The 18,476-nt window shown below is 43.3% G+C and overlaps 1 protein-coding gene across 1 annotated transcript in view; it reads right to left on the minus strand.

Annotated features, from left to right (window-relative positions):
- Positions 1–986: 986 nt before the first annotated feature.
- The window catches only part of LOC126235191 (hemicentin-2-like), a 534,119-nt gene continuing 516,629 nt past the window's right edge, over positions 987–18,476 (minus strand). Inside the window, exon 6 of the mRNA XM_049943921.1 lies at positions 987–1,235. Within this exon, the coding sequence (XP_049799878.1) occupies positions 987–1,235 (249 nt within the window). The remainder of the gene's footprint in view (positions 1,236–18,476) is intronic.

Below are 18,476 nucleotides of genomic sequence, written 5' to 3' on the forward strand. Positions count from 1 at the left end.
ACTGTTACTGGAAGCTAACTCTAAAGCTGAAGTACGAGAGAAGGTACGATTCTTGTAGACAATAGTCTACATTACACGCTGATTTCTCTGTCAAATTCTGTCAGCTGTAGTGGAATGATCAAAAAAGAAAATGACCAAAGCAGCTCAGGCACGTGTGATGCTGATCGGGGAGGAAGGGCATCAAGATCAAACACAGAGGACAACGTCCAGGCAGTTGCGGAATTGATTTGCAGCAATCGCAGATTTTCTGACAATGAGAACGTTCACTTCGTGTGAAAGGAGGGGGATTTCTATCGTCGATGATGTGAACGATTGGTAAAACGTTCCGACTATTGTTCACAGAGACTTGGCAGTTATGCTGGAAAACAGTGTCACGTTTCTGTGACAGTTCCAAGTGTGGTGCAGCATTCAATAAAAGTTACTTGGCGTGCACAGTAACGTGTAAATTACATTTTGAAGTCCTCTAGTATAATCAGGCGAAATAGGCTGAATGACTTAGAAGCATGCTGTATTGCGTAGAAGCAGACTACCAATAGTTCCCACAGTGGAATCTTCAGGAACAGCCTGAAAGGAATAGTGATCAGCCAGTAGGATATTTATACAAAAAATGCCTTCTTTTTATGTCGAAACATTTGGAGTAAATATTGTCAATTGTGCGTTACTCCAAAAGTATTTTTTCTTCTGCACCTTTCAGTCACACAATATCAGATCATAACATGTTACGTACACCGTTTGACCATGCAATTTGTCGTCATGAATTTCACGTCACTTAGCTTCCTAATTACGTCTCTTCATATTTTTGCGACACTGTAAGACGTTGTAAGCTTTACACTCCTGTTAGATATGCGGTCATATGTACAACACTTTTAGGAGTTGCGAGTGCGGTGTAGTCATTTGTGCACTCGACTAGGGCCGGTCCACGTGCGAGACTCTACGGTGACGCCGCGTCGCGACACTGCAGTCACGTGACGATGCGCCGGGGTCCATTAGGAGAGTCGTCGAAACGCCGCGGCCAGCGCCGGAACCAGCCAGAGGGCGCAGCAGGCGATGAGGCCGGGCGAGGGTGTGGGGGCGGGTGCGGGGGCGGCGGCCGCGGAGGGCGTCACCTGCAGCGAGAAGGCACCCTCCGCCAGCCCGCGCGGCGACCGCACCAGGAACACATACTCGCCCGCGTCCTCCGGTTGCGCCGACGTCAGCGTCAGCGACGCATACTGGCAGTGCGGCGAATTGGCCTCCTGGTGGAGAGAGAGAGAGCACACATTATAATGCATTACGTCAGACAATTCTTCGGAAGGCAGAATGGTTCATATAAAGGAATCGATTCCTAATTATGGTTGTCCATAATAGAACTCAACACATTTTACAGCTATATTCAAACCGTCTCATCAAAACTACTAAAATAGAATTTGAAGCTGCCGCAATATGGTCATGCCCATAATACCTCAGAAGTTCTCAACTGGGGAGAGATCCTGCGACCTCACTGCCCAAGGTAGGGTTTGAAAAGCACGAAGACCAGTCGGAAAAATTCTTGCCGTGTGCGGATGGGCATTATCTTGTTGAAACGTGAGCCCAGGATGGCTTACCATGAAGGGGAACACAACGGGGCGTAGAATACAGTCGACGTGCAGCTCCGCTGGACGGCTGCCGCTGTTGACTACCAACGGGGTCCCTATATGAAAAGAAATGTCTGCTAGTTGTCAGGCAGCATGGTTGGCGACAGTCAGGTTAGTACACCACTGCTGTCTATGTCGGCTCCAGTCGCGTCTTCATTAGTTCATCGGGGCTCATTTCGAAACGGAACTCATCACTGAAGACAATTCTACTCCAGTCAGTGGGATTATACGCTGAAGACGTGTCCGAAGATCACCCTGGACAGCGGTGGTATACCAACGTGATTGTCGCCCGCCATACGGCCCCACATCCAGGACTGGTGGTCTGAGGTGTCATTTCTCTTTATTGCAGGATACCTTTGTTTGTCATGAATGGCACCCTTACAGCAAAGCAGTACGCCGACGGTATTCTACGCCCCCTTTTGTTGCCCTTCATGGCAAGCCATTCCGGGATTCCATTTCAGTAAGATAATGACCGCCCGCACGCGGTGAGAGTTTCTATAGCCTGTCTTCATGCTTGTTAACTTGTTCAATTTATGAAACTCTTTCCCTTGCATTAATCATCCAATTTTCTGAAACTGTAATCATTTTTTTTCTTTTTTCTTTTTTTTTTTTTTTTTTGCACATGTACATCACATGTACTGATCTCCGTCCCTTTCGGACAAATACTGCATGGTGAATATTTTTTTTATTTTTTCTTTCTCTCTTTTTAGTGACTGCCTTATTGGACCATACCGGTCGCTTTGTAGGGCTGTAGATGATGCGAAAGGGGTCTGTCATATGACCCTCCACCGAAATCATGGCAGTGAAGTGGTGTGCATGTGTCAGTGCAGACAGGTCGGTGGACAAGTAGACGTGACAGAACCTTGTGTATTATGTTTGAATGTGCACTTCACTACGTCATAAAAGAATCTGGTACACTTTGTGTGCCTTTTACTAGCAAACTGTGAAATCTGGAATGGCTAAGAACTATCTACAACTCCAGACTCATTAAACAGGGAATGAAATGTACACAACTGGCCATTAAAATTGCTACACCACGAAGATGACGTGCTACAGATGCGAAATTTAACCGACAGGAAGAAGATGTTGCGATATGGAAATAATTAACTTTTCATATCATTCACACAAGGTTGGCGCCGGTGGCGACACCTAAAACGTGCTGACATGAGGATTGTTTCCAACCGATTTCTCATACACAAACACCAGTTGACCGGCGTTGCCTGGTGAAACGTTGTTGTGATGCCTCGTGTAAGGAGGAGAAATGCATACCATCACGTTTCCGACTTTGATAAAGGTCGGATTGTAGCCTATTGCGATTGTGGTTTATCGTATCGCGACATTGCTGCTCGCGTTGGTCGAGATCCAATGACCGTTAGCAGAATATGGAATCGGTGGGTCCAGGAGGGTAATACGGAACGCCGTGCTGGATCCCAACGGCCTCATATCACTAGCAGTCGAGATGACAGGCATCTTATCCGCATGGCTGTAACGGATCGTGCAGCCACGTCTCGATCCCTGAGTCAACAGATGGGGACATTTGCAAGACAACAACCATCTGCACAAACAGTTCGACGACGTTTGCAGCAGCATGGACTATCAGCTCGGAGACCATGGCTGCGGTTACCCTTGACACTGCATCACAGACTGGAGCGCCTGTGATGATGTACTCAACGACGAACCTGGGTACACGAATGGCAAAGCGTCATTTTTTCTAATGAATCCAGGTACTGTTTATAGCATCATGATGGTCTCATCCGTGTTTGGCGACATCGCAGTGAACGCACATTGGAAGCGTGTATTCGTCATCGCCATACTGGAGTATCACCCGGCGTGATGGTATGGGGTACCATTAGTTACACGTCTCGGTCACCTCTTGTTCGCAGTGACGGCACTTTGAACAGTGGACGTTACATTTCAGATGTGTTACGACCCGTGGCTCTACCCTTTTTTTGATCTCTGTGAAACCCTACATTTCTACAGGATAATGTACCACCGCATGTTGCAGGTCCTGTACCGGCCTTTCTGGATAAAGAAAATGTTCGACTGCTGCCCTGGCCAGCATATTCTCCAGATCTCTCTCCAACTGAAAACGTCTGGTCAATGGTGGCAGAGCAACTGGCTCGTCACAATACGCCAGTCACTACTCTTGATGAAATGCGGTATCGTGTTGAAGCTGCATGGGCAGCTGCACCTGTACACGCCATCCAAGCTGTGTTTGACTCATTGCCCAAGCCGATCAAGGCCGTTATTACGGCCAGAGGTGGTTGTGCTGGGTACTGATTTCCCAAGATCTATGTACCCAAATTGTGTGAAAATGTAATCACATGTCAGTTCTAGTGTAATATATTTGTCCAATGAATACCCGTTTATCATCTGTATTACTTCTTGGTGTGGCAATTAATGGCCAGTATTGTCTCTTATTTAATCCTTTGTCTAGGCTTTTTATAGAATGCTGGTAATGTTTAAGACAAATCACGAAAGAAAGATAATACAAGTATTTTGATAGTTATAAGAACCACTAAAATGGAGGCTGCGCGAGATGACTGGGAAAATTTTGGGATTGATGATCGTGCAAGTGCAATGAATCAATGACTTTATACAGAGATAAACGTAATAAAACAAAGGCTAAAAGGAATACACCTTCGAGGTACATAAAAATTGGAAGTTTATATTCAGTTATTGTCTATTACACATTTCAAATTAATCTTACATTGCTTTCTCATTTGCTCTTTGCACTTGGGTAGTTGCTAAAAACTATTGAAATGCATCATCTTTGTGATAATCCAATTTTCAACACTTACGATTGTGATAATTTTTAACGTTATAATTTAACTTTCATTAACTATATAAATTACTAGGTAGAACATGTTATGTCGTTTTCATTTTATGCTTTGCTTACGGTTACGTACGCTGCTGATTCGTGTTTCTAAATCACACTCATGAAATTTATTTACCAAAATAGACTCGGCGGAGTTAATTTAACTAATTGTGTTCAAAATGGCTCTGAGCACTATGGGACTTAACATCCATGGTCATCAGTCCCCTAGAACTTAGAACTACTTAAACCTATCTATCCTAAGGACATCACACAACACCCAGTCATCACGAGGCAGAGAAAATCCCTGACCCCGCCGGGAATCGAACCCGGGAACCCGGGCGTGGGAAGTGAGAACGCTACCGCACGACCACGAGCTGCGGACATTAATTGTGTATTATTTGGAAAAATAAGTACATTTTGTTGATAAAATTTAATTCTTGCCGAGAAGATTTTGTCTTCTATTTGTGAAATGACGGTCATTCCTGCACCCTTAAAAGCGAGTATGTTCTGTGCCGTTTGTCTTACTGTATTACTGTTGAAGTAGCTCTTTCGAGCAATATTTCTGCAAAAGAATACCAGAGCGGCAACACCAAAGAGTTGCTCAGAAGTCTAAGACTCTGTCAGATGAACTATTACAAATATGTACGTCTTCTTCGTGGATACGCATGAGATGAAAATAGTCTAATTCCTTTAAGCGATATACTTGAATTTTTTACAACGGAAATTGCCAGGGATGGTTATTCCAGAGGGTCGGCCTCGGTGGCCGAGCGGCTCTAGGCACTTCAGTCCGGAACCGCGCGACTGCTACGGTCGCAGGTTCGAATCCTGCCTCGGACATATATGTCCTTATGTTAGTTAGGTTTAAGTAGTTCTAAGTTCTAGGGGACTGATGTCCTCGGAAGTTAAGTCCCATAGTGCTCAGAGTCATTTGAACCATTTTTATTCCTGAGGAAATGAAAGAGAAAGCTCACTGTTCCACGTACGTCGAGTTCATTAGGTACGGATTGTCACCTCAAATTGACATAGGAAGGGTAGGATACTACACTCCCATTAATATTACTGTGTGACTGATAGATGGTGGTGGTGGGGAGTGAAGTTGCCGACTCGAACAAAATGTGCCACGTGCTCATGTGTCTGATGGTTGAGCGCGCACCAGAAAAGAAAGAAGTCATGTTCTTACCGCCTGTTGCCAACATAATTTTATATAGCAGGGAGGGCAGTGGCGGGTGCCGTTGCTGCTGTAGGTACAGCAATGCGTAAAACACAGTAATCACTCTTATAGGCGATTAACAGCAATAAGAAAAGCATTCAGTCACACAAATGCCGTAAATTAACAAATTATGTAAACGAAAGAAGAAAATTTTAAAGAGTGAACAAAACAGAATTTTTGATAACATTCTACACCCTAACGCATGGTCGGTAGTTATATGTAAAACACTTTGTCTATAAAACTTCCTGGCAGATTAAAACTGTGTGCCCGATCGAGACTCGAACTCGGGACCTTTGCCTTTCGCGGGCAAGTGCTCTACCATCTCAGCTACCGAAGCACGACTCACGCCCGGTCTCACAGCTCCACTTCTGCCAGTATCTCGTCTCCTACCTTCCAAATTTTGCAGAAGCTCTCCTGCGAAACTTGCAGAACTAGCACTCCTGAAAGAAAGGATACCGCGGAGACATGGCTTAGCCACAGCCTGGGGGATGTATCCAGAATTCCAGAATTTTGGGAAAATTTTGGGTCCAATGAAACGGTTAAGTATGCTGTGGAAGTTTGGTTTACAGCATCTTTTGTCAGTCTCCCCATTTCTTCCAGTGCTCAAATTTTGTTATTCTTTGACGAATAGGTTCCTTTGAGGTTGAGCGTCCCGCCGTCATACGTATAAGAATAAGCAAATAGCTTGGCGTGAGGTCTAACGTAAAATGAACACGTTTCATAACAAAGAGATTTTTTAAGAGCTGAAGATGAGAGCAAAGGCTGTCGAAACCGGTAGTTTTAATTAGAGACGTACACTCCTGGAAATGGAAAAAAGAACACATTGACACCGGTGTGTCAGACCCACCATACTTGCTCCGGACACTGCGAGAGGGCTGTACAAGCAATGATCACACGCACGGCACAGCGGACACACCAGGAACCGCGGTGTTGGCCGTCGAATGGCGCTAGCTGCGCAGCATTTGTGCACCGCCGCCGTCAGTGTCAGCCAGTTTGCCGTGGCATACGGAGCTCCATCGCAGTCTTTAACACTGGTAGCATGCCGCGACAGCGTGGACGTGAACCGTATGTGCAGTTGATGGACTTTGAGCGAGGGCGTATAGTGGGCATGCGGGAGGCCGGGAGGACGTACCGCCGAATTGCTCAACACGTGGGGCGTGAGATCTCCACAGTACATCGATGTTGTCGCCAGTGGTCGGCGGAAGGTGCACGTGCCCGTCGACCTGGGACCGGACCGCAGCGACGCACGGATGCACGCCAAGACCGTAGGATCCTACGCAGTGCCGTAGGGGACCGCACCGCCACTTCCCAGCAAATTAAGGACACTGTTGCTCCTGGGGTATCGGCGAGGACCATTCGCAACCGTCTCCATGAAGCTGGGCTACGGTCCCGCACACCGTTAGGCCGTCTTCCGCTCACGCCCCAACATCGTGCAGCCCGCCTCCAGTGGTGTCGCGACAGGCGTGAATGGAGGGACGAATGGAGACGTGTCGTCTTCAGCGATGAGAGTCGCTTCTGCCTTGGTGCCAATGATGGTCGTATGCGTGTTTGGCGCCGTGCAGGTGAGCGCCACAATCAGGACTGCATACGACCGAGGCACACAGGGCCAACACCCGGCATCATGGTGTGGGGAGCGATCTCCTACACTGGCCGTACACTACTGGTGATCGTCGAGGGGACACTGAATAGTGCACGGTACATCCAAACCGTCATCGAACCCATCGTTCTACCATTCCTAGACCGGCAAGGGAACTTGCTGTTCCAACAGGACAATGCACGTCCGCATGTATCCCGTGCCACCCAACGTGCTCTAGAAGGTGTAAGTCAACTACCCTGGCCAGCAAGATCTCCGGATCGGTCCCCCATTGAGCATGTTTGGGACTGGATGAAGCGTCGTCTCACGCGGTCTGCACGTCCAGCACGAACGCTGGTCCAACTGAGGCGCCAGGTGGAAATGGCATGGCAAGCCGTTCCACAGGACTACATCCAGCATCTCTACGATCGTCTCCATGGGAGAATAGCAGCCTGCATTGCTGCGAAAGGTGGATACACACTGTACTAGTGCCGACATTGTGCATGCTCTGTTGCCTGTGTCTATGTGCCTGTGGTTCTGTCAGTGTGATCATGTGATGTATCTGACCCCAGGAATGTGTCAATAAAGTTTCCCCTTCCTGGGACAATGAATTCACGGTGTTCTTATTTCAATTTCCAGGAGTGTATTTATGCGATATTGGCTGTTGAATGTTTTAGCAAGTAAAACAGATCGCTCTTTCGGTCTTCACAAAATGAGAAATTCAACAAAACACGTAAATGAACTCGCCATAGCGCTTAGGAACAACTTCGACTGTGGTGCACAGTGGCGTAATACAAATTATAATATTTTCTTCAAATTGTGGTGAGATGCAGCTCTCATGTCACTCCTAAAACAAATTCAGCATGATTTCTGCATTCCATTTACAGTAATACGGTATCAAGCGATAACATTTTTTACTACAAGCTCTCAGAATTAGCAGCTGTAAATTTCTTAATTTCAAAACATCATAATAACTATGACCCCTGAAGGTAAACTACGATGTGAAACTGTAACACATGAAAGAATCGACGCTTTTAAGCAAATAGTTTATATATGATCTCTTGATAAAAATTGTGAAACTGACATTGTTTTTTTTCCAGTATCATTGTGCAGAAACTAAAACGTTTAACAAAGTGCTGACTTCAACAGCACATATGGTTTTCCTTATTTTCATAAAAATATTTTTATGTCGGTGCAACAGAACATGTAGAGAGCCACGCATATTTGGTGTTCTTCCCCTCCCCCTCTCCTTAGGCCCTTGCGGACTGCCTGTCTGGCTGGCCTCATCACAAACCCTAAACCCTGAAGACCGCGTCACCCAGCAAGGGTCGCAGAACAGGGAACACAGCAGACAGAGAACGTGGAGCCCGAGACACAACTGCGATTTTCTGACGCCCGTCCTCTAACATTCGGCTCGTTGAAACGTCAAGCACAAAGTAATTTTAATCGGAATATAATGGAAGAGCCATTTAGTTTCAAAACTGAAATAAAGACAGCAGAGTTGACGAAAGAAACGAACAAAAGAGATGAATAAAGATTATTTCTTTTCCCACAATAAATTCTTACTAGCAGAAATCCCTATCAGTCTCTTGGAAAGGTTACAGTGACCGTATGACAAATGGATTGATCATTTTGATGACCTCGAAAAAGATAACAAACTAATCCTGCACCCTTCTGAATTAACTGGATATATACTACTGGAAGAACGACTTGGACTGGAAAATAAAAAAAAAAAAAATATTACACCTGGACAACATTCCTATGCGAAAAGTATTTTTGCCATTACGAGAACAGACTGATTTTGAAGTAGTGATTAGTGAAGTACAGGCCAGCTGCCCAGATAAGCATCCTTTGTTTCCACAAATACCTACAAGTACAGTAGCTGATAAACGTTTTGAATTCAGTGTCGAGTTTATGGCAATATCAAGCTAATACCTCAAAGTCCATTGAGAATCGCACCTCAGTGGTACAACCTACACACTGGTAAATCCTTGAATAAAGTGAACTTAGTTACAAGGAAATACGTTGAAATTTTAATGTATTCTGAATCTACTGGATGAAACCCAACTGCACGAGAAAATATCGGGTGTAGTTCAGGTCTGTTTTGTGAAGATTTTAACGTGAGGGAACCGATTGACCGGCAGCAAGTTCCAGAGTAAATATATTTCGTTTGTATTTTCCTTACCGTCAGTCTGAGGGCAATCTGTAATGTTTGGGGACGGAAGAAAATTTCATAAGTCAGGATCGCTAGGCCGGCCGGGGTGGCCGAGTGGTTCTAGGCTCTACAGTCTGGACCCGAGCGACTGCTATGGTCGCAGGTTCGAATCCTGCCTCGGGCATGGACGTGTGTGATGTCCCAAGGTTAGTTAGGTTTAAGTAGTTCTAAGTTCTAGGGGACTGATGACCCTAGAAGTTAAGTCCCATAGTGCTCAGAGCCATTTGAACCATTTGATCGCTAAAAAAGCATTTAATTCGATGGCTAGTTTCGACACAGCTGTGCTGACATCATCGTATCTTATCTTTAAAGCATAAGATTCGATGATGACTGCACAGCTCTATCAAAACCAGTCATCCAGTAAAATGCTATTTGTGATCTTGGCTGGTGAAGTTTTCTTCAGTTATCAAACATTTCGTTTGATTCCTTGCCCTCATTTATCGTCATACTTGTGTTTCAGTGAAAATATCTGCATAACAGTGCAAATGTCGACGGTATGCACTGTTTGTCTTCGTTGAAAATAAATTTGCCTCGCAGTACTCTTCTGTTTTACACGTTCCTGTCTCGGCGTTGTTTTCACGGTTGCGTTAATTTTATGTTAGCTGTGATTAATTGTATCATGGGTATGTATATACAATGGAACCATGGTACAATGGTAAACACAAGAAATACTTCCAGCTGATAGACAAAAAAAGGAAGTTCAAAAACGTTCAGGGAAATTCAGGAGTACAAAAGTACAAGTCACTAAGGAATGAAATAAATAGGGAGTACAGGGAAAGGCACGGTGAAATGGCTCTATAATATACGTAAGGAAATCAAAACAGAAATTATTGTCGGAATGACTGAATTAGCATGTAGAAAATTCAAAATAAACCACCTGTAAAATTGAAAGCAACGGCAGTAACGCAAAGAATGCAATGGGAAGTCCACTGTCAAATTCAGAGGAGACAGCAGGTTGGTATGTAGAATGTATGAAATGGCGATGTAACATCAAACTTTCAGAAAAGCATCAAACATACAATTCCGAAGATTGTAAGAGCCGAGAAATACGAGAATTATAGCACAATCAGCTTGATAGCTCATGAATCGTAGAAGCTGATAAGAATAATATACAGAATAATGGAAAACGAAATTTAGAAACTGTTAGACGATGATCAGTTTGGGTTTAGGAAAGATAAAGGCACCAGAGAGCCCATTCTGTCGTTGCGCTTGAGAATCCAAGGAAGACTGAGGGAAAAACCGAAGACGTATTCATACTATCTATCGTTGTGGAAAAGGCATTCGACAACGTAATATGGTGCAAGATGTTCGAATTTCGGAGAAAATAGGGAAAGACGGCTAATGTACAACATGTCCAAGAAACGAGAGGGAACAATAAGACTGGAAGACCAAGAACAAAGTGTTCGAAGTAAAAATGATGTAAGCCGGGGACGCAGTCTTTCACCCCTACTGTTCAACTTGTACATCGAAGAAGCAATGACGGAAATAAAAGTCAGGTTCAAGAGTGGCATTATAATTCAGGATGAAAAGGGCATCAATGATAAAATTCGCCTTTGGAATTGCTACACTCAATGAGGGGTGAAAAGAATTACACGATCTGTGGAACAGAAAACAGCATATGCACTGAGTGTAAATCGGAGAAAGACGAAAGCAGCAGAAACGAGAACAGCATATTGGTGATCACGAAGTAGATGAATTTAAAGAATTATGCTACCTAGGAAGTAAAATAACCCATAACGGATGGAGTAAGTAGGACATAAAATGCAACTAGCACTGGCAAAAACGGCATTCGAAGCCAACAGAAGTCTACTAGATTCAAACACATTTGAAGAAGAAATTTCTGGTGAACAGCATTGTATGGTAGTGAGATATGGACTGTGGGGGAAACCAAAAAGAAGAGAACCGAAGCGTTTGAGATGTGGTGCTACAGAAGAGTGTTAAAAATTAGGTGGACTGACGAGGTAAGGAGTGAGGTTCCCGCAGAATCGACGAGAAAAGGAATATATGGAAAACACCGACAAGAAGAAGGGACGGGATGATAGGACATCCGTCAAGATAGCAGGGAATAAATTCCGTAGTACTAAGGAGAACCATAGAAGGTAGAAAATGTAGAAGAAGACAGTGATTGGAATACATCCAACAAATCGTTTGAGGACGTAAGTTGGAAGTGCTGCTCTGAGGCCAAAATGTTGGCAAAGCAGAGGAATTCGTGGCAGGACGGATCACATCAGTCAGACGACAAAAGAAGATATTAAGATGGCGGCGCATTTCGATGTACTGAAACTGAAAAAAGTTCCTTAACGTATGAATAAGGCTTATCAGGAGTAGAATGAAATTGTGCCTCCTCATGTGGCCTCCTAGCCTATTTTCTCTTACACGACAGTAGGATTTTTGTAATTTTTTTATATTTATTATAGGTGAATTTCTAAGCTCAAATATACTTCTCCCAAAGAAGTTTGATGCAACTCTCAATCATTCTCGACAAAATTAACTTCTGAGTTTCCAGACTATGTTTAATATGCTCTGCCGACAAGCAGTGTGGCTCTGCGGAAGTGTGCTTGATGGCTGCATGTAGGGCCTAAGATAAGTTCTATGTCGATTCATAACGAAGCAATCTTGATTAACAATATTTTATAAAAGATCAATAATGAATAATTTTTGTTTGCAATGAAAACTGGATTTCCGAATGCAGCATATAGTTAGAAACAAGAATACTTGCATTTTTTATAAATATGACAAGGATGTGTGTTGATTGGCATGCATTTAATGAATTTTATATTTGAATGAGCTAGGTATTCGAACTGCACAAAAAAACGAAAGAAGTAAATGACCGAAACGAGATACTGCTTTTATACCGCAGCCGTCAGTTCTTTTATTTTCAAGGACTAATGCATTCGCACCGAACCAATTCGATTAGTACATCCATTTGTTACTTTGAGAAATTTTGTTTTCTTCCTCTGCTTTCCATTTCGCCCAGCATAAACGAACGGACTAGTAACGAGGCATGAGCACACTTCTGCTTGTTGACGAAAGTGGAGAGAGTGTGAAACTGACGTTGTTCACAAATTAATGTCTGGAAAACTTATGTACATAAACGACCGTGTCCAAATTCCAATCTCTATTAGTATCTTAACAACAATGGTGGTTTCTATTCCAACACGCCGGCCGCAGTGGCCGAGCGGTTCTAGGCACTACAGTCTGAAACCACGCGACCGCTACTGTCACAGGTTCGAATCCTGCCTCGGGCATGGATGTGTGTGATGTCCTTAGGTTGGTTAGGTTTAAGTAGTTCTAAGTTCTAGGGGACTGATGACCTCAGATGTTAAGCCCCATAGTGCTCAGAGCCATTTGAACCATTTGCAATTATTTCAGACGCCACTGGTGAGAAATTCAACTTTTAGGCAGAACGCTGATGAACAAACAGATGATCAAGAGCTTCACGCTTCTGCCTCTGAATGTTAAATCGTGTTCAAGAATTCCATCAGTACATCGCTGTGGTTGAACGACATTTGCCAAGGATGTGGGTTAATTTTTCGGGGGTTGAATTTAATTCGAAACGGAAAGAGAGAGGTAGTAACAAGGATTTTTCTTTCTCTTTGTTAAGTCTTGTGCTTTAGATGTGACGGCGTAAGAGCAGCGGCCGACGGTAGTGTGTTCAGCACAAGGCTCTCGCGGGCCAAGCCTTCCCGTGGCTCGGCCGCTAGCGGCTTACTGAGGTAAGGACGTGTCGCTTGAGGCGCCGCTTTTGAAAATAAATCTCTCTCTCTCTAACCTCGACTGCACGGCACGCCGAGCTAACGCAGTTTTAACGGTTCAACGATCTGAATTATCGCCTCAAGCAAACAGAGAAGAACGCAGCTACTCGAGAAAATTGCTTTACCGTGCCTAGATTGCCGGCAGCTACAATGGCCCGGTGCGCAAAGACACAAAGGGACAAACCCGAAACAAGTAGCAGCGGGAAAGAAATTGTTTCCTCCTTTTCTTCGACCTCGTATCAGACGCGCCAAACTGACACAAAGCACTTCGGCTTTCCATTAGCTAATATGTGTTACTCTTAACGCATGGATTAATCTAGATAATTTGTAAATTCGGCGAAAATGGCGTTAGGAAATTACGTGCAACCTGCTATTACGCGGCAGGATTGGTGTGTACAACTGCTTTACATCATACGTATACAAAATCAACTTAAGTCAATGTCATATCGCCAGTCACATGCGGATTAACAGCGCCCCACTGAATCTTTTTGCTTCGTTGATTGTCTCAGACGATGTCCTTTTGATGCAAACTTGTAAGCACTGATCTCCATGAGACACATGTGAAAAGTTGAACTTTTTTACGAAAAGATGAAGGAAGCTAACGTTTCAGTGTCTTGTCGACATCACAATCATTACGGTCTGGCCAACAGTTCAGTTGGCTAAAGATGATTAAAGAAATCAGGGGTAACCTTATTGGAAAAATCCATTCGTCGCTGGTCTTAAGTAATTAGAAAGCTATGGAAAACAAATTTAAGATACCAGAATGAGATTTTCACTCTGCAGCGGAGTGTGCGTTGATATGAAACTTCCTGGCAGCTTAAAACTGTGTGCCGGGCCGAGTCTCGAACTTGGGACCTTCGCCTTCCGCAGGCGAGTGCTTTACCATCTGGGCTACCCACGCACGACTCACGACCCTTCCTCACAGCTTCAATTCTGCCAGTACCTCGTCTCCTACCTTCCAAACTTCACAGAGGCTCTTCCGCGAACCTTGCAGAAGTAGCACACCTGGAAGAGAGGATATTGCAGAGACATGGCTTAGTCACAGTCTGGGGGATGTTTCCAGAATGAGATTTTCACTCCGCAGCGGAGTGTGCGCTGATATGAAACTTCATGAAAGATTAAAACTACTTGCTGGGCCGAGACTCGAACTCGGGACCTCTGCTTTTCGTGGGCAAGTGCTCTACCTCTACTATAGGAGACGAGGTACTGGCAGAATTGAAGTGAGGACGGGTCGTGAGTCGTGATTAGGTAGCTCAGATGGTAGACCACATCCCAGCGAAAGACAAAGGTCCCGAGTTCGAATCTCGGCCAGGCACACAATTTATCTGCCACAAACAGTAAGGTGATCGGACTGGAAGAAGAGAATAAACGCTGATCAGGTTACTTTACATTATGTTGGGAAACACTCGGTAAGTACGAGAACCAGCTGAAAAGTAATGACTCCAAATTTTGTGTGTGAAAACTCTTGAAGATTTTAAAATAAAGCAAACTCTAGTAACAGTCGGTATCTATTCTTGTTATCTACAAATATATTTCTCGGTATAGTCACCGTGGTGACGAACACATTTCTTCTACGAGACACCAGATTTTTGATACCATCACTGTTGAATGTTTACCACAACCACACCTCTGCTTGCAGCGCTTCATCACTATCAAAGTGAAGTACCTCAAACCTGTTCTTAAAGTTTTGCAAATAGTTCGAGCTCTGTCACATATTCTGAAGTTATCAAAACAGTTACTTGCAACATGAGTAGGAACTAGCCAACATCGTACATTACTGATGTCGATGCAATCATCATCGATGCAATCATCAACGAAGACAACTTTAGTTAATGGATTTCAATTACAGGTACGTTTTCTGAGGGTAGAAACTTGATGTCTCACGTACCGACCTAGTTAGGTTACACGCTGCCACGGTACACCCTACGATTCGGAGCCCTCTAGCGGCAGAATGATGCAACTTGTGTCACTGAAGTGGGAAAATCGACCGCGTAATATGCATGACATGTAATATCTCAATGGATATTGCGAACATAATAAAACTTTCGGAGGCAGTGCTTTCCAGCACGCCCTTGTACAAGTGACCAAGTGACCCGTGGCTCTAATTTCTTCTCTATAACATCATCCATACAAACTTTCCAGTTTGCCTCATTTATTTTACGTAAATGAAATGGTACATGCAATCATTTATTATCAGATTTTCTGCTCCGAGATTTCTGACAGGGAAAAGCACATTTGCAAGTACTATTTCAATTATGTAAATAAATTAAGAACCGCACAGTTTTTAATCTATGATTAATGCATGCTTAATCAAGACAATATATTATTACGGCGTATATTATTACGGAATATTCACTGACGATGCCTTTTATATAAAGTGTTAACGCGTCTAGGAAATTACGTGCCAATACTGCAGCATGATTCAGCTCTATTGCTTAAATACCAGTATTATCTTTGGCTTTATGGCCCACATCTCTCTCAAAATTTGTTTCTCATACATCTCCAATCAGACAAAGATTCTGTAGCCTAAGATGCACGTCTCCGCTGTATACAACGCCGTGTTTCTAATTTTCAGGATAGGACACAATTTCACGTTCCACTGCAAGTTTTTACTTCCTTAGGCTTTTAAACGTGCCATATTGTATTTTACGCAGTATTTGGGAGCTGTCGGTTACACTCATTTGATAGTCTGTAGGTTCTTACTCAGACACCAGAGGCATCGTGTATTTTTCAGCACTTAAACTTTCCAGTCGAGCTCTGCACTGAGTACGTTAGAATTATTGCACATCATCCTGAGAGAAGCTTTTACAACAAATGCAGGGAAATTCTACTGTACAAAATTCTACAGTACTTTGAAGATGGTGAGAAATTTTTGTGGGCCGCTAAACGTATTGGTACGAAGAGGAATAGTTCTACATTCACTACTGGTGGTTGAAAGCAGACACAATGATAAATTAGAGGTCTTGAAATTCCAGTGACATTAGTTTTTTTCTAGCTAGTACTTGTTGGTTAATTGGATCCTGATGTACACTAGTTGAATAAACATATAAGTACTGAATTGCTTCTAAATGAATAACTAGCAATACGCATATGCGTGCTACCCATGGGGATATAAATGATTCTATGGCTGGTGTATCAGAAACTCTGCAATACTGTTAGATTCATATTATTAAGGTAGGCTCCCATTGAGAAAAGATGATCTATTCTCACGAAATGTTATGCCATCATTGAAGACTTTGACACCAATACACTGTCGTATTTCTAGCGTACTTATCATAGGAATACGATATAGGAGATTAGGACACGTGCAGGGGGATATTTATAGACAATCATTCGATATCGCTGAATTCTATGTGTTAGGGTTCTAAATTTCTTTGTGTAGTCCACGTATGCTCTGCGTCGTTGTGACTCTGCTCCTGTGCGTTAGTATACCATTTTTTTCGTTCTGATAGCTCTCTACCTAGTCAGTGAGATGTCGGGTACTACACAGCCTTCTAACTAATGGAACAGTGCTGTCGCAACGTGATGGATTTTCTGGGGAATTAGCAGGTGTCTGCGACTTGGTGGGGACACCTCCTAATCGTGGAAATCAGATGGATTCAAATACTGTATACCGAAGACTTGGATGATCGTGATAACAAGGCAGGTAAGCGACATTCTGACGAAAGGAAAGCTGAGCGATGACGTCTATACCACTTCTTACAGGTAGAGGGAGGGATGTTCGCCAGGGAGGGAAGTTCGCCGCATTTGCCTTTCTATTGCAACAGATCTGTTAGCACTCACTGCCATCTGTTGGCGATCACGAGAAAAACTGATTCAAAGCATGCCCATTCTATGTTGCCATCTTCTGGTAGCACAGAAAATTTCGTATTGTCCTCACAATCAGTAGTGGAACACATTTCGTGAGAAGAGTGATACTGAGACAGGCGACATTTCTTCCGTCTCCACCATTTGAGATACGTTTTCGCTACTTCAAGTGTAAATAAATTATTATTTTGGCTCTTAAAGTGTATAAATATGTGCTGCGAGTGAAAAGACAAAGAATTAATTTTAAATTACTTAACAGTGCTGTGATATATTATTGTATAATAAAGCGTGTTTCTGGAGGGAATTTCGCCGTTAGTGTGGCGAATTTCCCTCCCATTCTCGTCTGACGCCATACATCACATTTATTAGACTAGACTCGCGAACAATAAAAGACATTATTGTAGAAGAGCTACCTTACGTAATATTTTGAGAATTTTTCCATTAATTGACCACTTAATTAATGTTTATTAATATTCATCGATTTTAATATTGACAATCATATTGGGGGAAATTAGAAGTTGATGCACATTTCATATTCTGTTACCCTTTTTTAATTTAGCTAAATTAGCGTTCTCTATTGACTTTCCAGGCAATATGGTTAAACAATCGAAGGATCTGTACGGTAAATGGAAAGAAGAGGATTTAAAAAGTGCTGTTACAGCTGTTCGCAGTGGACAAGCTGTGTATGCTCCCGCTAAATTGTATGGGATTCCGAGGAAAACTCTTGAAGGCCACGTTAAACGTGCTGGTAACAGACCACCAAGAAAGATGTTCGGCAACCCACCAACTCTTTCAGTGGATCAAGAAAATGAACTTGTTACCCGCATCATCAGACTCCAGTCTGTCGGATTTGGGATTTCAAAAGAAAAACTACAGACAATTGTATTTGCACATTGTGCAAAGAGAAATATCCCAAACATGTTTAGAAATGACCGTGCAGGGAAATTTTGGATTCAAGAATTTCGTGCACGCCACCCTGAAACAGTTTTCAGAAAAGGAGAAAGTTTGAGTTACTGAAGATTGATGCGTTTTAACTCTGAAAAAGTATCCCAGTTTTATAATCCTCTGGGAAAAGTTTATGATGCTATGAATATTTCATCTATCCCACAGCTGATCTACAATGTGGGTGAAACAGGATTGCAACTCACTCTTAATGCACAGGAGAAAATTTTAGCTTTGAAAGATTCAAAGCGTGTTGACGTGGCAACAAACGGGGAAAAGGGAGAAACTGTGACAGTCTTGGCTTGTGTCGATGCCCCTGGAACAAACTTCATACACCCATGATTCTATACAAGAGAAAGAACAGGAAGGATATTTGGGGTGATGGGTTGCCACCAGGCTCCATATTGGAAATGACACCTAAAGGGTACATCAATGTCGATTCATTCCACAGATTCATTCTACAGACTGCCAGGAAAAGCACTGCTCATTCTGGATGGACACAAAAGCCATTTGGACGAATCAGTCTTGAATATAGCGGGAAGA

Source organism: Schistocerca nitens, chromosome 2 (assembly GCF_023898315.1).
Source record: "Schistocerca nitens isolate TAMUIC-IGC-003100 chromosome 2, iqSchNite1.1, whole genome shotgun sequence".
Lineage (NCBI taxonomy): Eukaryota > Metazoa > Arthropoda > Insecta > Orthoptera > Acrididae > Schistocerca > Schistocerca nitens.